At 36.3% G+C, this 21,270-nt stretch overlaps 2 protein-coding genes across 2 annotated transcripts in view; one reads left to right on the top strand and one right to left on the bottom strand.

Moving 5' to 3' along the window:
- Positions 1-18,406, bottom strand: part of LOC106883055 (zinc finger protein 26-like) — a 23,395-nt gene extending 4,989 nt beyond the window's left edge. Inside the window, exon 1 of the mRNA XM_052977469.1 lies at positions 14,652-18,406. Within this exon, the coding sequence (XP_052833429.1) occupies positions 14,652-15,781 (1,130 nt within the window). The 5' untranslated portion in view covers positions 15,782-18,406. The remainder of the gene's footprint in view (positions 1-14,651) is intronic.
- On the top strand, positions 1,719-4,620 carry LOC106883057 (zinc finger protein OZF). Its single transcript, XM_014933929.2, has one exon. The coding sequence runs from the start codon at positions 2,294-2,296 to the stop codon at positions 3,905-3,907; it is 1,614 nt and encodes a 537-aa protein (XP_014789415.1). The 5' UTR covers positions 1,719-2,293; the 3' UTR covers positions 3,908-4,620.
- Positions 18,407-21,270: the final 2,864 nt, after the last annotated feature.

The raw sequence follows: 21,270 nt of genomic DNA, 5'->3' as shown, positions 1-21,270 counted from the left end.
GTTTGAAAAGGTACGCTTTTACAGAACGATCGACAGACAAATCTCTGTATGGCCACTAGCGAAAACCGTATGAAATGAATGACAAGAGTTATTGTGTGGCATAAAAGATGTATGTGTAATGTGAGAGTGTGAAATGCGACATATAAAAACATAAAAAGCAGGCCGTAAATCCTGTCTGTTTTTCGTGAGTGGAAAAAATCCACTCTAACAGAGACGAGAATAAAAACCGCTCTTGTTGAGTCGTGTTGACTATGGTTGGAGATGTTGGTAATCCGTAGTTCAGTCTCCATGGCCGTATTTGTTCTTTAATCGAGGTTCACCAGTTATAAGTTGGTAGTCTAGAGTCCATGCTGCGTTTTTTCTTCGTCGGGGGTCACCACTTTAGTAGAAAGTGGGTTATACATCTTTAGATTGTATACCTGACTTCCTACTATAAAACTTAGAATATAAACGGAACGCTGAACTCCAGACTAAACAACTCAAACAACATTTTTATTTAGGTGGTAAACATACATATCTTTAGTTATACATCTTTAGAGGTGAGAATAACGAGCTGTCGAGTGTAAGACCGAAAGATGTAGAGACAGCTTTAAACACACGTCCATGCTCAATCGCTGGCCAGCGAGAAAGAGAATGAATTGAGTGGGAAACGCTTGCTTGTTTAATTCTACGCATGCGCAGGCGTTACTACAGATTGATGCCATGCCTGTGGCCAACATTAAAGGTCTACTCAGTCTAGATGAACTCTGCATCTGCAGCGCACTCGGAGTGGGAGTTAACGTCTGTAGGGGACTGAGATTCCACTGTGCCTAGACCCCTCGACCCCACAGGTCTTCACGGTTTGTCTTGCCTCCTAAATGCTGATTTCTTCGAGATCATACCGAGCTAAATTTAATCATTAAATGGACCCTGACTCGGATTAATATCACCTCAGTTCTGGAGCTGACAGTGTTATCTAGAAATGATGGAAATAGACCAGATGGTCTTACCTTCTGTCCCTGGCTTTGAGGTAGGTGCCTCAATTAAGACTCTACAGTCTGAGACTCTTTTGCACCCTCCTACATTCTGGACACTGCAGTAAATGGATGGGTCACTACTTCCATAGCTGAACGGAACAACACCCTGAGGAATTGGGATCCGACAGTGAACTTGCTCTTTCAGCCTGTGGCGTTTGAGCTGTTCGGAGGGACTGGGCCACTAACCGCGAAGTTCTTGTCATCGTTGACAGCTTGCTTCACCGAAGTATCAGGTGATGCCCATGAGGGCGCTTGGATTTTCCAACGCCTTAGCCTTGCCATCGCTTGTGGTAATGCTGCGAGCGTGCTGGTTTGCTTTATTAGGTTCCGTTGAACTTGTGGTCTGTGACCAGTTGAAGCGCTTGGTGCTGCATTGTTGGTTTTTTTCTCTTTCTGCCCCACAAATGGTTTCAATACAATTTTAGCAGTAAGATTTGGAGGAATTGGAAGAAAATTCTCAAACAAAAATTCTTCTCCGGTAATTTTCTTTCATTTAAATAAAAATGTCTATGTTGATTTAAGAATTTGCCAGCAAAATCTTATAAAATGACAATGTTCTAAAAGAAAAAAAAGGAAAGTAAAAACAATTCTCAAAATAAAAAAAAGACAAAAATGAACAAAATAATTTAATGATTTAAACAGGATTTGAATGTAATAAATAATGTTAGGGACACTTTACAACTATCACCGGTGTCATTGCAACAAGGGAAAATTGCAAACGGCACCGCCTGTTGAATCTGTTTGTAATTAATTCAGCTAATTAATCTACTTATATCATGTATTGTAATTATCTCAAGTTAATGAACCATATTATTTTTACTCTGATCATTCTTAATTTTTCTGTTCCTCTTTAAGTCAGAAAAACTCGTTCCTTCGATTGTCACCTTGGAACAACATTGTCCACTTTACTTCTTTGCGTGATAAACATTCCCGATTTATTAAGACTAAAAGTACACACATTTTTCTTTCGCCTACATCGATTTTACACTGCCGTACCTCTTCTTGTTTACAGATCTCTCCATTGTAACTTGTAGAGTAATGCCAATCTCATAAGAACGTTTGTTACCAATCGTATATAGACGCTCTATATTTTATGGACGACAGAACATCATTAAATTGTGAATTAATCAGCGAGAAACATTCTAGCAGTGAGCAGAAAAATGTATCTACCTTGGAAATATTCCACACATGTAAACAGAGATGTGCAATATCGAAAGGGACGAAGTGAGCGACGGTAGATTATACCTAAAGACAATTTTCAGCTTTTGAGAATTAATATGGAGAACGTTACACAGACTGGCAGAGGTGAAGAACCAGTACATAACGAAACATTTACTAAAAAAAGATCATTACAGGAAAATATTACTGAATATAGATGTGATGTTTGTAAGAAAAAATTATCATCAGAACATGAAGTCTTGAAGCATAAAGAAATACATTGGAAGAAGAGGCCCTTCCACTGTGAAATATGTGGTAAATGTTTCATTAAGAAGCCTCATCTTGTATCCCACATACGTAGTCACACTGGAGGACGATTCTATCACTGTGAGATATGTGGGAAATCGTTTCTTTCTAAACAGGATTTAAACAGACACAACAAAGGACATACTGGAGAAAAACCTTTCCACTGTGAAATTTGTGAGAAATGTTTTCTTTTTAAATATGATTTGAACAGACACAAGAGAACTCATTCTGGAGAAAAACCATATCATTGTGAAGTGTGTGGTAAATTCTTCTCTGACAATTCTCATCTTGTTGTCCACAAGCGTAGTCACACTGGAGAAAAACCATATTCTTGTAATATATGTGGGAAATCATTTTCTGTTAGTGGGAGTCTTGTTATTCACAAACGTATCCACACTGGGGAGAAACCTTTCCATTGTGAAATTTGTGGGAAATCTTTTGTTTGTAATAGTTATTTGACAAGACACAAACGGACACACACTGGAGAAAAACTCTTTTCTTGTGAAATTTGTGGAAAAACCTTTATTAATAATTCATGTCTTGTAAATCATAAACGAATGCACACTGGGGAGGAACCCTTCCACTGTGAGATATGTGGGAAGCATTTCAGTAAAAACTTTCATCTTGTATCCCACAAACGTAGTCACAGTGGAAAACAACCCTTTCACTGTGAGATTTGTGGGAAATCGTTTTTTACTAAAAATTGTTTAGACAGGCACAACAAAACACACACGGGGGAAAAACCCTTTCATTGTGAAATATGTGGGAAATCTTTTATTTCTAAAAGTCATTTAAACTTGCATAACAAAACACATACTGGAGAAAAACCATATCATTGTGATATATGTAGTAAATCTTTTCTACATCAATATAATTTAAACAGGCACAAGAGAACACACACTGGAGAAAAACCTTATCATTGTGAAGTGTGTGGTAAATTCTTCTCTGACAATTCTTCTCTTTTAGTCCACATGCGTAGACATGCTGGAGAAAAACCATATTCTTGTAATATATGTGGGAAATCCTTCACTGTCAGTACAAGTCTTGTTATCCACAAACGTATTCACACTGGAGAGAAACCTTTCCACTGTGAAATTTGTGGGAAATCTTATGCTGATAATAGCTATTTGACAAAACACATACGTTGTCACACAGGAGAAAATTCTTTTCACTGCGAAACATGTGGGAAAAGTTTTATTGATAATAGCAATTTAATAAAGCACAAACGAACACACACGGGAGAGAGACCTTTCCGCTGTGAAACCTGTGGAAAATGTTTTACCCGTAATTTCAGTCTTGTTGTTCACAAACGTATTCACAGTGGAGAAAGACTTTTCAGTTGTGATATATGTGGAAAATCTTTTAGAACTAACAGTGTCTTGAAAACACACAAGAAAACACATCCTGGAATGAACCATTTGGACTAATTTTAAATTTACAGTCCATTTATAGAGAGCCAGGGGACAAACATTTTATCTTCATTAAGTATTTTGGAAGTCATTCTCCTTGTGTTCTCGTCTTTATTTAAGAGAGACTATTTCATTAAATCCACATGTTTGTTGCTTGCTGGACTTGCTATTATGACATACTTCACTTGTACTTATACACACATACATATACTCAGAGTTGAAACTCTGATTTTTTATTTCAGCATTGAATGTTCACCATTCCACTTCCATTGCACACACACACACACACACAAACATTCACATACCTCCCTTTTACATAGGAAATTAAAAATAGTTAAAATGTTTGATTTGGTTTTTTTTTCTCTCACAGTAGAATTTCCATCTTCCCACTACCAGTTTGCCATCACCCCTTCCTTCCTTATTCATCTATCACCCCTTCCTTTCTCATTCATATGTTGTGACAGAGAAAAACACAAGAGTAGATAAACACTGGTCGAAAAAAGTTAACAGTATTTTCAATGTGAAATATGTGGTGAATTGTTCTGTGTATAGAAAGTCTACACTTGAAGTTAACATGTGAATACAGACTGGAGATAGAAATTGTCATTTTGAGATATGCTGGAAATGATTCTCTGAATTGTAGCTCTGTAAATCACAAAGAAACCCAAGAAGTTAACCCTTTTTGTTACCATATTTATGTTGAAATAAAATATAATTTCGTTTTTACCATTCCTAATCTTTGCCTTTTCTTTTCTAGCAAATATTTTACTTTAGAATCAAAGTGGTGGAGATGTCTGTGACTCTACATTCAGTTATGTCCCACCAAACCATTCAATGCACTTCATCTCAACAACAACTTCATTTATTTGACATTATTCAACATTCCACAAAATGGTGTCGCCCCCCCCCCCCTGCATCCATTTCAAAACATAATCTCAGCTATGTCCAGGTTTGCTGTAGAACTGCTCCTGTCAACAATACAAGTCACTAAGGACAAAAAACTTGGATATTGTTTTCAAAACCATATCATTGGCAGATAACCTGTGAGGAAAAATGTTTCAATGAATTTTGAAAATGATAAAGAATTTAGTAAAATAACTTTGTCATTATTAAGCTGATGTTTGGAACAAAAACTATTAGGTTGTCAAGAAAGTTCTTGTGGTTTTTAACCTTTAAATTCAGAGGCACATATCTTGGCTCAAACAAAACTTTATTAATCAAAATAAACACCATCAGAATCGGCCTAGCTTGAACGGGAATAAGAAAATTGTGTGAATTTGATTTTTGTCCATGTTGTATTCAATGTTCCGGAAAAAATGGCCTAATTATTCAAAAAGGAAAAGAGTAACACGATTAGATAGAGCGAAAAACAGGCTTTAAAATTATATATAAAGTCGAAGTAATTTAATGAAAATTAATTTGAAAATACATCATTTAAAACTGAAATTAAAAATTCCGCAAGAACTTTCTTGACAACCTAATAATATAGGATCTTGATTGAAGGTTTTGATTTAGATAACTAGCAGAGAGCTAGAGATAGTGTTGGGCAGATTAATTTGTGTTCTTTAAAACATAGACACATTTTTCTTCACAGGTTAGAAGTGGGCTGGCTACATCCCTGGCAGAGGCCTTGGATTTTGGTCTCACTTGGCTTGCCGGGTCTTCTCACGCAAAGCATATTTCCAAAGGTCTCGGTGAGGCTTAATGTTCGGAGGTCGTGCTTCACCACCTCATCCCAGGTCTTCAGGTTCCCTCAACTGATAGGGTGTGGCACTTTTTCACACGGCTATCCTCATCCATTCTCGCCATGTGACCATACCAGCGCAATCATTTCTCTTGCACACCACAACTGATGCTTCTTAGGTTCAACTTTTCTCTCAAGGTACTTACACTCTGTCGAGTATGCACACTGACATTACACATCCATCGGAGCATACTGGCTTCATTCCTTTCGAGCTTACGCATGTCCTCAGCAGTCATGGCCCATATATATATATATATATACATACATAAACATACATACATATACATACACACACACACACACACACACACATATATATATATATATATATATATATATATATATACATATAGGGTGTCCATAAATTATCTTTACAACTTCCTCACTGCTGAACTTAAAATCATAAAGGTAATTTATGTCCCTCATCCCATGAATCCATTTTTGGAAAAAAAGTTCATGGCAAGCATGTTGGAGGTTGGGTTAGTTGAAAACACATGAAAATCCTTAGTTATTGCTAATTTTTTTAATGTTTCTAGTGGTCAATACACAAACTTCCTTTTTAGAAGTATATATTACATTAGTGAAGGCTTAGTAAGAAGTATTTGGCTCACTATCATAAGGTTGTGTGTTTGATTCCCAGCAATGCGTTGTGTCCAGACACTTTATTTCACGTTGCTCCAGTTTACTCAAGAGGCAAAAACGAGTAGTATCTGAATTTCAGCCTTGTCACATTCTGAGTCACTCTGAATCTCCGTAGTCGTCAAGGGTATGCATGTCTGTGGAGTGCTCAACAACTTGCATGCTAATTTCATGAGCAGGCTGTTCTGTTGATCACATCAACTGGAACCTTCGTCATTGTAGCAGACGGAGTGCCAGTTTCATATATTATATTGCAAGTACTCTGTCATTATTTTGTACTGTTGCATCATCTTCAGGAGTAAAAAATGGTCAGTACATAGGTGTTGTTGTTAAAGTTGAGAGAGTCTGAAACAGAACTAGTGGCAAGTCCTCTTTTTTCAAGAAATTTTTCCTCAACTTTTGACCCAAATTTAAATCTGGTTGCTAATAAAATATCTGGATAGTCTTGGTGTTTAACAATCAATATTCTTTTCTCTGTTAGATTCCAAGTCTGTTTTTTCCCTAAACTAATGTCTCCTTTGATCAGTTTCACATTTCAAAAAATGTGTAAAGTGGGGGTAAAATGAGTAATGTCTAATTTTGATAATTTCTTCTCTTTAACTGCAAAGTAGGTAAATTTATTACGGAGAGGACACTCCAGCAAATCGTGAAGAAACTATAGAGAATATTTTGAGATTTTAAAAATTTCATTTAGCTAAGTTTTGTTAATTTCATATCATGTGCCATTTTCCCCTGATTTTCTTTCATTTGACCTAGATAGTAAATTTTTTTTTTTACAGTTCTGATGTCTAAGGATTGATATTGATGTATATGAGTCTGTTTTCTGGAGAATTGAAGCTGCAAATTTACATTATATTGTCTTACTCATTTTGCCCCAGTGAAATCTGTCTTTTATATACTCAAAGAGAACAGAAGATAATTTTCTGATCATAATGATTAGATTATGTGTTATAATGCTTTTAATGCATTTAGGGAAGGCCATTTGCTTCGCTGATATAGTTTTTCTAAAGTAGTGAACATTTGTAAAAAAAATATATTTTGTCTCAACATCAAAAATGCAGTAAAAACACCTCATTTTCCCCCAACTCCCTATATGTATATATGTATGTAATCAAATAAGTTCCAGCCGGGACCATTTCTTATTTTGTATATCTTGGACTACATTCTTCTTATTTTTTAAGACAATAGGGTGTTAGTTGAAGGGAGTGTAGTTGTTCTTTCAGCAGATCCAGCGACCACATAAAGTAGGCATGGGCAAACTTTTCGAAAAACGGGCCGCATGAGACATGGCTCAACATCAGGCGGATCGCACCACTGAAAAGATTCGATGTAATTTTTCGTTTGGCTTTCTTTGCAGAATGTCCTGCCAGCCGCAGTTACTTGGTGATTAACGAAACATCTCCTTCGTCAAGATTTTGCCGGATTAAATTTCTTAACGTTTGATGTACGACACCGGTGTCATTCAAAAACAAGGGGAATAATTATCAACGGCGCTGACTAATGGCTCTGTTTAATTATATCATACGTTGTTATTATCTCTTGTTAAGGGGAACGTTAATGTTTGTTAATAAGATAGGGCGACCTACATGTTTCACAGTTGGTGTTCGATCACCTTCAGGATTAAATATTGCATTTCCTCGCAGCTTACATCGTTAATTGGCTGTCCCCTATTTTACAAGGCAGGGGGAAATGGCTTTTAATCAATGGACTTTCCTCACCTTTCTTCACTTTTCATTTGGACTTTATATCAAACATTCTACTGGTGAGTAGAAAATATATCTACATTACATCTGTTCCACACATGTAAACGGAGGTCTGTGATATCAAAGACAAGAAACTGAACCATAATAGATTAACTCTCGGACATTTGTCAATTTTTAAAGAATTCCCCAAGAATTAATATGGAGAATAGCAATCATTTGGATACTTCAAACACAAATGTTTTTAGTGATATAGAAACATTTAGAGAAACAGACGAAGGTGAGAAACCTGTTCTTAATGAAACATTTTCTAATGAAAGATCGTTACAGGGAAATATTACTGAATATAGATGTGATGTTTGTAGGAAGTCATTCTCTTCGGAATATGATGTCTTGAAGCATAAAGAAATACACCCTGGAGATAAGACTTATCACTGTGAAATATGTGGAAAATGTTTCAATCAGAAATGGAAGCTGACCGTGCATAAACGTGGTCACACTGGAGAGAAGCCGTTTCGTTGTGACATATGCGGGAAATGTTTTGTCAACAAGAGTAATTCAACCACACACAAAAGAATACATACTGGAGATAAACCCTTCCCCTGTGAAATATGCGGAAAGTCGTTTATAAATAATTCTAATCTTGTTTTCCACAAACGTAGTCACACTGGAGAAAAACCGTTTCAGTGTGAAATGTGCGGAAAATCTTACTCTGGTAATTCTGGTCTTGTAGTTCATAAACGACTACACAGTGGAGATAAGTCCTATCACTGTGAAATTTGCGGAGAATGTTTCAATCAGAAATGTAAGTTGACTGTACATAAACGTAGTCACACGGGAGAGAAGCCGTTTCATTGTGACATATGTGGGAAATGTTTTGTGAAGAAGAGTAATTTATCAACACACGAGAGAATACACACAGGAGAAAAACCTCACCACTGTGAAATATGTGGGAAAAATTTCATCCAGAAATCGAATCTTATCGTTCACAAAATGACACATACTGGAGAGAAACCCTGGCACTGTGAAATATGTGGGAAAGCTTTTGTGAAATATAGCTGCTTAGATACTCACAAATCAGTGCATACTGGTGAGAAACCCTGGCAGTGCGAAATATGTGGGAAAAATTTTGTTGCTAAAAGTGATTTTACATCTCACAGACGAATACACACTGGAGAAAATCTCTGTTATTGTGAAAAGTGTGGAAAATCGTTTATTACTAACGGTCACTTAAAAAAACACATGATGATGCATACTGGAGAAAAGCTATTTAGCTGTGAAATTTGTGAGAAGTCTTTTGTCTCTAATAGTACTTTAAACAGACACAAAAAGATACATAATGGAGAAAAACCCTTTCATTGTGAAATATGTGGGAAATGTTTTGTTTCTAACGGTGATTTAAAGAAACACAAAAGAATCCACACTGGAGAAAAACCCTTTAGTTGTGAAGTATGTGGGAAATCATTCTCTGATAATTCTAATCTTGTCGGTCATGTACGCAGTCATACTGGAGAAAGACCTCATCATTGTGATATCTGTGGGAAATCTTTTGGGACGAACAGAAACTTAAAAAGACACAAACAAATACATGCAAACAGAAAGACTTTAAACAGTGGAACATGATAAATCTGAAATCTGTTTGTCAATATTCCTATTATGGACAGATTTGTTCTCAAATTGAAGAAACTCGGCAGAATTTTGCTTGTATTAGATGTCTTGGCATCATGGGTGGGGTGAATCTTCATTAAAAAAAAAAAAAATCTTGCTTGTGGAAAGGTTCATATTTGAAAGGGCAATAGCTTGAAAATGAAGGGCGATAGAGTAATTTTCGTAGCAGATTCTGACAGAATGTATTCAAGTTCCCAAAGTAGCCAGTTTCAGTCAAATACTCTGATTAGTTTTAAAGATATTCAGCATCAAAGTCTGTATAAAATGAGATTCTTGCTCCACGAGAGGCGTAGTCATCGAATCTTTATGGGGCTCAGGATGAAAAATAGACTGTATGATGCATGTTTCTGTATTTCTTTATCTATGAATTTACTCAATTGAACGACATAACATGACATTGTTTTGATTTGAAATTCGATCTAGAACAGTCCAGAGGGAAATATAACTCTCATCCGCTATATGTAAACCCACAACTTTTCGATCTGTAATTAGTTTGACAAATAAGTGCCAATGGACGAAACTCTCGGACACTGAGTCACTTTGTTGCTTCCGCTAAATATTAATTAACAAATATATGTGCGCTCGCGCATTCACAACACAAAGTAATGTATTTCAATAATATGAATTCAGAATAGATTTGAAAAAAAAAAAAGGGTGGGGAGACTTGAGATAAAATAAGAACAATAATAAACGAATGAAGAATGAATATATATTGCATGTTTATTTGGCAAGAAAACCGATTTTTATTTAGACCTGCAAAACTTGATATTTTGTCCATTATTTTCGGTTAATATTACTTTAACACCTGGCCACAAAAAAAAAAAAAAAAAAAAAAAAAAAAAAAAAAAAAAAAAAAGGAATAGGTATGAAAATGTGTATTAAACGAATATGAAAACAAATATTTGCGCCAACGAACCGAGAGGTCGGGAGACGACTTTCAGAAAATTTTTGGGTAAATTTTTAGATTAACACCCGCACGATTTTCACTAGGGTGTTAGGGTTATATATTAGTCAATTTTTGTTTATATATTAGTTCAATACACACTTTTTTCTTTTTTGGTGGCCGGGTGTTAAAGTAAACATTAACCTTCTTTTCAAACAAACATCTCTTTATGACATCAATGTAGAAGATATTCCTTTTTAAACAGAAATATTCAAATAGACTAAACAAAAGGTAAAAATAAAAATATATCACAACTTGGTTACCAAGGAAATCCCCGGAAAACATTTGGAAATAAACGAGGGGAGATAATAATTTCAATATTTGTGTTGTGAAACCCTTTTTGATTTTAGGTTAATTTACGTCCCAAATACTAATTTAGTCATGACAGAGTTATTTTACTAAATTCTTCGTTTTCAAAATTAATAGAAACAAATTCGGTTTATTTCACCAGAAATGTGGTCATAAAAAGGTAATATAACACACATTTTCTATAGAAGATATCTACCACTCATATCTTTAAGAAAAACATCTAAATTCTGTAATGCCTAGACAGACATTCATCGGCGGAATTTCTGATTTAAGCATCCCTTACAACCCTTCGTAACTTTTTAAAAATATTTTTTGGAATATTCAGAAAATTTTTCTGAATCTGTATTATACACACGGGAATTCATACGAATATGTAAAAAAAAAAAAAAAAAATTGTGCGTGATTGATATAAAGGGTATTTAGCTGTTATTGTTAGCATATCTCATGACCTCCTCATTTGTTTGTGTCTAATGCATTGATGTTTTTCAATACCTTTCTCTGCATAAACTCATTTAATGGTCTATTGTTGGGATTTAAGCAAAAACTTCGGACTGTCTGTATTTAAAGTTCCTATGAATTTCCGCGTGTATAACACAGCACAAATTCGCAAAATCAATAACTACAGGAGCCTGGCCAGCCATTATCAGTTTGTACAGGTTTACGTCGAGACATCAGGTGTTCTAGGATCCTGTGCCACCGATTTCTTATGCAAAATAGGGATAGTAGTGGCCTGTCGGAGAAATCAGTCCTGCAAGATACAGTGGTTACTGCAGGTAGTGTTGCTGGCCATTCTCCGTGGCAATGCCATCACTGTCATTAATGCAGGGCGAGTCTGAGCACCCCTCGTTCTGGGATATAGGGCCCATGGCCCATCCCCTCCTTCTTCCGCTGCTTTGCCTCCTCCCCCTTTTTTACGTATATTTTTAAAGTAAATAAAATATTTTTGAAATTCGTAAAAATTTTCTGAAAATTCCAAAAAATAAAAGTTAAGAGGGGTCATAATGGGGTGCTTAAAATAGAATTCCACTCATTCATCCAAGTGAGACCCCTTCATTTCACTTTGATTATCACTTTTTTTTTTTTAGCATAATCTAATGAGTGGTATTCGTTATCAACATGAAATTCAGATATGTGATATTAAAAAGAAAACAGATGGAATTTACATATGAGGGGTGGGGTGTGCTCAAAAGTTCCTGGCTTTAAGGATATCAAGAAAGGCCTGGTTGATCCCAACCTTGGTTGGGCATATTAGCCTCACTGCTATGTTTTCCGGGAATCTTTTTTGTGGTCTTTAATATTAATCCGCAGTTCCTGAGGGACGAGAGGTTCAGTCCTTTTCAGTAGATCTAGCTAGCATGGCCATTACTTCTGATTTTGTTAATGATTTCCTTCAGGTTTTCTATTGAAGTAGCTTTATATTTATGTAGCGCCTTCATTATGAGTGATTCATAATTAATAATTATAGTCTAATCTATACCAATTACCAGTTTTGTCAGCAGGTATAATTAGACTGTCTTCATTTTTAAGTGAGTATATAAACTGCTTTAAATTCCTCAAGTGGTTGTTCATAAAGGTGTTATGCTTTCTAAATTTAATTTTTCCAATAAATTCAAGGATGTCTTTCTTGAAATTCTCTAATGCATAATTCGGTGGAGGGTTTCTTCTACTTTTGAAAAGTTTTTTATATACTGTGTCATCCTGGTTACTGTTTGAGCTATGTTTTTTCCTATTACCAAAGTGGTAAGCGGCCCATCTAATCCTTCTAAGGAAATCCGTAGTCCTATGGATAAGAGACGTCATGTATGTGTCTTCGGTGTGTAGTGGGATGTCTTTGGGAGAGAAATTGGTGTTAATCCTTTGTTTCATTGTTTATTCATCAAGTATTAAAGGTTGCCGTGGGTATGTAAAATCCAATCCAAAAGACAATGTGAATCACGTAGGTACTGTAAGTTTAGAGGGAATACTTGATAAGTGTAAGCACCTGTATATGCCAGAGATAAATGATAGAATTGTCATGATTCTGTTCTCTGAAAATCTGACAGCACTGGTGGTAGTTGTAATATTGTTGATGGCACTCCGTCGAGGGTTCCAGTTGATCCGATCAACAGAACAGCCTGCTCGTGAAATTAACGTGCAAGTGGATGAGCACTCCACAGACACGTGTACCCTTAACATAGTTCTCGGGGATATTCAGCGTGACAAGGCTGACCCTTTGAATTACAGGCACAACAGAAACAGGAAATAAGAGTGAGAGAAAGTTGTGAAAGAGTACAGCAGGGTACACCATCCCCTGCCGGATCCTCAAGGAGCTTTAGGTGTTTTCACTCAATAAACACTCACAACGCCCGGTCTGGGAATCGAAACCGCGATCCTATGACTCTGAGTCCGCTGCTCTAACCACTGGGCCATTGCACCTCCACTGGTAGTTGTAATAGTATGCAGACAACTTGTACCACCAAAAGCAGTGGCTGTCAAGAAAAGACTGGATACATGCCTGACTAACCTCAACAGGGGAAAAACCATCATAAAATCATGTGGTTTTTCACCCCATCTTCTGTGGTTTAATTGATAAATGCTCCCTCGAAACACAGATACAGGAAAATATCTAATAGATACAACTTAGCTAGGTTACTAGCATAAATAAAATGATTCTAAGCCCAAGCCTGAAATAGAGGCAGGATGATCATACAGAAGTAAGGAAACATGTCCTCTAAACAGCCATTGCAATACAGAAACCATTGTATATCAGGTATAGATAGTGTCAAAGAATCGCAATGAAGCGACAGATGTGCCAAAGTATGAGGGGGTGCTGAAAAGTTCATGGCTTTAACGGTATCGTGAAAGGAGGTCCAACCTTCCGAGTTCTTTTACAGATCTTAGAAACACTGAAGGACCACTGCAATAAGTGTGTGAATTTGTGGAATAAAATCATAATTAACTGATCTTACTGTATTTTCTTTTACTCAAAGCCAGAAACTTTTTAGCATCTCCTTGTATATGCATATGACAGAAGGTCCTTTCAGGAGAAGATTCATCAACTACAAGTCCTCATTTACTATCCGAAAGAGGTGAAATGCCATATCTGTAGCATGGCATATATAAACATTGAAAGAAAATGTTGCACATTGCAGCATCAAATGGAGATACTGGAAAACTTTAATCACAGTAGGAGGTACAAGCTCTGCTTGGTTGAAAAAAAAAAAAGATCATGTTAAAAAAATTCTCTCTAACTAGGCACCAAATTAAACTGTAAAAGTGAAGTTATTTGTTCCTGCCCTCATGCATGAAAATTTGCCCAAGATATAAGTATTAACCCCACTCCATCATGTTTTTTCTTTCATTGCAAGTTAAGGAATGCACATAAAATTTGCCACCTAATTGTGAAATATACAAATGCACACAGTTGCCGGCTTGCATGTTCGTTACTCAAGACACTGTTCATCACTTGAGATGTTTCATGTTCAAAAAATTGCAGACCAATTTGTTTGAGATGAGAAGCCTTTGTAAACTGACATTCCTCTGTATTTATAACAATATATCCACTCTGTTAACTAAGACGAGAGCCTTTTTTTCTAACATGTATATATGTGCATTGAGTGTTACCGACAAATGAGCAGTCTTATTCACTTCCAACCTTCCATGGAAACATGCCTGGCAAGTATGTCTTAATTCAAACAGAACTAGTTTCAACGTTTTTCACCAGTAAGACAATAAGTTTAGATCTTTAAAAGAAAGCTTTCTCATGTTTCACAGTTTCAAGTCTTCTTTCCAGTATGTGTTTGTATGTGTCTTTTTAAGTGACTACTGGTCACGAAACATTTCCCACAAGTTTCACAATGATAAGGTCTTTCCCCAGTATGACTGCGGATGTGACCAACAAGATTAGAATTATCAGAGAATGATTTCCCACATTTTTCACAATGGAATGGTTTTTCTCCAGTGTGGATTCTTTTATGCCTGTTTAAATCACTGTTAGAGGCAAAGCATTTCCCACAAATTTCACAATGAAAGGGTTTCTCGCCAGTATGTATCCTGTTGTGTCTGCTTAAATGAGTATTAGAGACAAAAGATCTCTCACATATTTCACAGCGAAATAGTTTTTCTCCAGTATGTATCATCTTGTGTGTTTTTAAGTTATCATTAGTAATAAAAGACTTCCCACATATATTGCAAGGGAAAGGTCTTTCTCCAGTGTGTGTTAATTTATGCCTGCTTAAATGGCTAGATTTCGCAAAAGACTTCTCACATATTTCACAGTGCCAGGGTTTCTCTCCAGTGTGAATTTTTGTGTGTGTTGATAAAGTACACTTCCTCACAAAACATTTCCCGCATATATCACAATAGAATGGCTTCTTTCCAGTGTGACTATATTTATGTAAAGTCATCTTAGATTTCTGACAGAAACATTCTCCACAGATTTCACAGTGATAGGCCTTTTTACCAGGGTGTATTCGTTTATGGACTATAAGACTAGGATTACCAGAGTAAGATTTCTTGAGCATTTCACAGTGAAACGGTTTTTCGCTTGTGTGACTGCAAACGTGGATAATAAGACTAGAATTATTACTACATATTTCACAGCCCAACGGTTTGACTTGGGCGTGTTTTCGTTGGTGTATTCCTAAAACATTAACAGAGACAAAATACTCCTCACATTGATAATGTTTCTCTTTACTGTGTATTTCTTTATGCGTGAAGACTTCACGTTCTGAAGAGAATGTCTTCCTACAAACATCACATCTATATTCAGTAACATTTTCCTGTAACGATCTTTCTTGAGTAAATACTTCACCAAGAACAGGTTTCTCATCTATATCAGTCTGTGCAACCATATCTAAATTGTTAAAAACATTTGTGTTTGAAGTATCCAAGTGATTATCGTTCTCCATATTAATTCTTGAGGAATTCTTTAAAAACCGACACGTGTCTGTGAGTTAATCTATTATGGTTTAGTTTCCTGACTTAGATATCATATCTCCGTTTACATGTGTGGAACAGATGTAATGTAGATATACTTTCTACTCACCAGTAGAATGTTTGATATAAAGTCCGAATGAAAAGTTCATTGATTGATTTGTTGTTGATTAAAAGCCATGTTATCTGTCCTGTAAAATAGGGAACAACTAATTAACGATGTAAATCTGTGATGAAATGACATATTTAATCATGAAGGTGATAGAACGCCGAGCTTGAAACATGTAACATCACCCAGTCTTAAGCACAAACATTAACGTTCACCTACCTAAACATGAGATAATTACAACGTATGATATAATTAGCACAGTTAAAAACACAGCCTGTAGGCGGTGTCGTTGATAATTATTCCCCTTGTTTCAATGACACCGGTGACGTACGTTAAAAGTCGCCGACATCTTTCTTACATATAAAACGGTGTCACTCTTCAGTGACGCCGGAACACGGACAGTAAAACGGCAAACGGAGTGGGAGTGAGTGATGGTCGAAGAAGATAACCGAAGGCAACCAGCATTCAAAGGTTTTGTTCCGAAGATGTTAGTAGTTTAATCGAGTGCAACACAAAGTGGTGTTCCATGGACCGTGAGCTATCAGCTGCCGGTACGTGGCGAGTTTCCAGAAAAGAAACAATAGCATAATTTCCGTAATTTCGCCTTATGCACTGCAGTAAACAACTTATCAGCTTATGTAATGTTGTATTATTTGTATACAAAATAAATATAAGATAAAAAAAAAATTGTCAACTTTTAATATATTCATTATATATATTTAAAGTTTTGAAAATTTCGAAAAAAGTTCATGATTTTAAATTGGGGAGGGGGGAATAGGCGGGAGTGAAATAAATTTTTTTTTGCATATTTGTAATCTCCGACATCTAAAACGTTATAGAAAAGAAGGATTTGGTCAGAGATTTAGGGATATCTTCATTGAGAAATTTGATGAGAGGGAGGAGGAGATACAGACTTGTGACATAGAGGGTAACTGGAAATTCCTATATGACAGCTTACTTTCTGCTACAGACTAAATCTGCAGCTGGTGCAAAGTTCCTTCCAGAACTAGGGTAATGTGGTAGTGGAATAATATGGTAGACAAGGCCATTAAAGCAAAGAAACAGGCCTGGAAAACCTGGAAGAGTGGGAGTAGCAGGGAAATGTACCAGGTAGCTAGAAGGGAGGCTGGGAGACAGGTATATATAGCCAAGGGAGAAGCAGAAAAGAAGTTTGCCAATGTTCAGTGATGTGAGGGCCAAAGAACTGAAGTACTTTGGTTTGCAATACAGAGTGTGAGAGAAAATTGTGATGTTACAGGAGAGAAATATGTTCACATGAATGATGGTGCACTTGTTTTAATGATTCTGCAAAGAAAGAGGCTTGGGGAGGCCATTATGAAAGGCTACTGAGTGTGGAGAATGAATGAGAGGAGAGCCTGCCACATGTTGACCCAGTTGAGGGACCAGCTACCCGAATCGATAGCACCCTAGTAGATAAAGCAATTGAGGATATGAAGTTAGGAAAAATCCCTGGCCCATCAGAAATCACTGCAGAGATGCTTAAAATATCTGGTAGGGTGGGTTATGGTCTAGTCACCTGTTTAGTTAATCAGGTAGTTCACGAAAGAGTCATACCCAATGACTGGCATAGCAGCACCATAGTCAACTGCTACAAAGGTAAAGGTGATGCTTTAGATAGAAATAACTACAAGGGTGTCAAACTGCGGGATCAGGTGATGAAGGTCACGGAGAGGGTCATAGCCCAACTAATTAGGGAGAGAGTCTGCTTAGATGAGATGCAGTTCGGTTTTGTGCCAGATAGAAGGACCACTGATGCTATATTTCTGGTATGGCAACTGCTGGAGAAATACCTAGCTAAAGATAAACCCCTATACTTGGCTTTTGTTGACTTGGGGAAAGCCTTTGACAGGGTCCCCAGATCCTTTATCTGGTGGGTAATGCGGAAACAAGGTTAATAAGAGCTGTACCAGTCCTGTACAAGGATGCTGTCAGTAAGGCAAGGGTCAGCAATGAGTATAGTGAAGAATTCCGGGCAAAAGTAGGGGTTCGCCAAGGATCAGTGCTCAGCCCCATCTTGTTCATCATAGTCCGCCAGGCAGTAACAGAGGAATTCAAGACCCAGGAAGACATGGGATGAGGTGGTGAAGCATGACCTTCGAATGCTGGGCTTCACAGAAGCAATGACAAGAGACCAAGACCTCTGGAGATATGCTGTGATTGAGAAGACCCGGCGAGTAAAGTGAGATCACAGCCATAGCCTATACCAGTGTCACATAACCAACCTCTTTAAATAGTACCTTTGAATCATCAGGTGATACTGGCTCCTGTGCTGGTGGCACGTTAAAAGCACCCACCACACTCTCAGAGTGGTTTGCATTAGGAAGGGCATCCAGCTGTAGAAACCTTGCCAGATCAGATTGGAGCCTGGTGCAGCCTCCTTGCTTGCCAGTCCCCAATCAAACCGTCCAACCCATGCCAGCATGGAAAGCGGACGTTAAACGATGATGATGATATATATAGTCAATTGAAAAAAAAAAAAAAAACAGAAAAAAAGAAGAAACAAACAAATGTTAGGCCATAGCACAAGCAATGTATTGATATGATGCTGAGGAAGGAAGGGAGTTGTTGTTTTATGCTTTGAGCATAGCTCTTTGTTGGAGGCAAGAAAGACCAAAGAAGGAAGGAGGAGGAAGGTCAAAGGAATTGAAGTGAGGAGGAGGAAGAGTCACAGACAAATTATAATGATTCACAATCAAAGGTACAGAAATGGCGTACTGTCATATCATCATCATCAATGCCACCTGAAAGGACAAGCCTGTATGTGTGGAAGACAGCGATTTCACTTAGCTTGATGCGTCTTACCAAGTTCAGCAAATTGCCACATATCCTGATGCCTTGTCATTACCTCAGTGAGGCCCAGTGTCCTATCTGTACAATTTCAAAATAAGCAACAGGATATCGAGAGTTGATGCAGTACGACCGTTTCAAGTGGCTCCATTTAATTGAAAATCAATTTAAATGCAGGGCTGTCCTCAGCTGCATAAATATATAAATAGAATTTTTTTAATCAGTCGGACACATTTGTATAATTTTACATAGATCCTCTAGGAAGGTAAGAAGGCAGACAAAGTCCATGCTGTTGTCACTTCAGCTTAGAAGTTTCTAAGACATCAGGAAAAAATCTGTTTGGGTCATAGCTTGTCACTGATTTTGGTTCAGTTTTAATTTATTAGTCTTGTTTATCAAATCATTTGTATATCAAATCTAAGACTAGTTCATTTAAATGGAGCCACTTGAAACGGTCGTACTGCATCAACTCTGGATATCCTGTTGCTTATTTTGATACATAAGTATATATATATATATATATATACATACACACACACGTATATATAAATGTATATATATATACATATATGTATATATATGTGTGTGTGTGTATATATATATATATGTGTGTGTGTGCGTGTATGTATATACATGTGTGTGTATGTATATACATATACGTGTGTGTGTGTGTGTAGATATATATATTATTCTTAGATTGGTTTTATTTGTAATATAATATAAGGAGTTTTTATTTTAATCTATATTATTACTATTTTAAAAATAAGTTTTTAATTTGTTTAAAATTTTAGGTTTATCTCATATTTTGAAATGAAAAGAATTTTGCTGCAGTTATATTCTCACTTGTTTTGATTTGTTTACATGTCAGGGAAACAACTCTGCTTTACTTGACAGAAGCCATTTGTAAATATGAAGCATTCTTTTCTTTTAAAATCTTTGAATTATTGTATTGGTTACGTTTTAGTGGATAATATATTAGTTTTTAATTAGTTAACTCTATAATTCTTAGTAGTTAATGGTTTATTTTTTCATTAACTTATCTGTAGATTGATTGTCTATTCTCTTTTTTGTTTTGTATAGACGGTAATTGTAAATGTCGTTAACAAGTATTTATATATTGTGAATTGTTATTTGAATCAATGCTAAAGTGGATTTATATATTTTTCTGTTTTTGATCGGTTTGGCGTTCGGTTAATTTTTTTTCTATCATAATTTAACTATTTGCTCCTTTCTGGGCTATTGTAAAGGTCTTTATATTTTTGTTGGTAGAACCCATTCATTCTCATAATGAATTCCTGAGGAAAAGCCTAATTTGTGATTTCAAAAGGATTATATTTCATTTTGTTTTGAATTAAATAGGCTCGGAAACAACCTTTTATTGTATTTATATACCAACTTGGAATTAAGTAACGTCTACACTTCTATTTTTACTTTCCTTATTATACTTTATATATATATATATATATATATATATATAGACACACACATATTGTATCAAGAGATGAGATCACTTCAATTACGGCCTGCATATTGTGGTGAACTGCATCTGCATCTACCAACATTATGAGGGTCTCTGAGCCCCCGAAACAACTGTTCTACTTATAACATCTTATCTTCTCCTCTTTAATTTTCTCTGTCATTTGTACTCTGTGTAAGTTTGATCTATTAAAATAAATATCTATACATTTATACTTAAATAATCAGTCTGAAAGTCTTCAGTCTTTGCTTTCTCTCATTTTGCATGTATATATACATATATATTTTATATATCAAACCCAAAGTGTTATATTTAATTTGTTTATCCACATAATTGCCTTTCTCTCTCATATATATATATATATATAAAAGATATGAGGAATTTTCGTCAGGGTACCCAAACTAATAGGTATGTGCTCTGAGTGCACAAATAGGCATGTCACTAAAATTTCAGTTTGAACTGCAGTTGAAGATGTGATTTTGTGACTACCTTTCTAAAGTGGTTAGAAGTGGCTTTCCCTTGAGCCAGTAGGTATAGATTAAAGCAGGAAAGAAAAGGCAAGCGGTTTGGTAAGATTTGACCAGGACGTTTAATTTAGCTGCATAATAAAAAGGTATACGTAATCTCTAACAGCTGTTTCTACAATATCCCAGCTATTGGAACATCATGTTGAGAAATCCTCCCTTTCTAAGCAAAATGAACCACAATAATATCACTGATGAGGAATATTCTTCCACAGACAGGTTGCCCCTGGGAGCTCCTCTATGCTGATGACCTTGCCCTAATTGCGGAGTCACTATCAGGACTAGAGGAGAAGTTTCAGGTGTGGAAGCAAGGTCTAGAATTGAAGGGCCTTAGAGTCAACCTAGCTAAAACCAAAATCCTAATAAGTAGGAAGGTAGATAAAACACAAACCCCTTCAGGTAGATGGCCCTGCTCAGTATGTAGAAAAGGAGTAGGTAGTAACTCTATAAGATGTACCCGGTGCAAGCTATGGACACATAAGAGGTGCAGCAACATCAAAGGCAGGTTAACTAGCAAGTTAGTTTTTGTTTGTGGCAGATGTTCAG

This window comes from Octopus bimaculoides, chromosome 28 (assembly GCF_001194135.2).
Source record: "Octopus bimaculoides isolate UCB-OBI-ISO-001 chromosome 28, ASM119413v2, whole genome shotgun sequence".
Lineage (NCBI taxonomy): Eukaryota > Metazoa > Mollusca > Cephalopoda > Octopoda > Octopodidae > Octopus > Octopus bimaculoides.
Note: the sequence above shows the minus strand (reverse complement) of the source record. Positions and strands in the feature narration are given on the sequence as shown.

What these genes read in the sequence shown, in the direction of transcription:
- LOC106883057 (XM_014933929.2), top strand. Translation starts at nt 2,294, where the DNA reads ATGGAGAACGTTACACAGACTGGCAGAGGTGAAGAACCAGTACATAAC.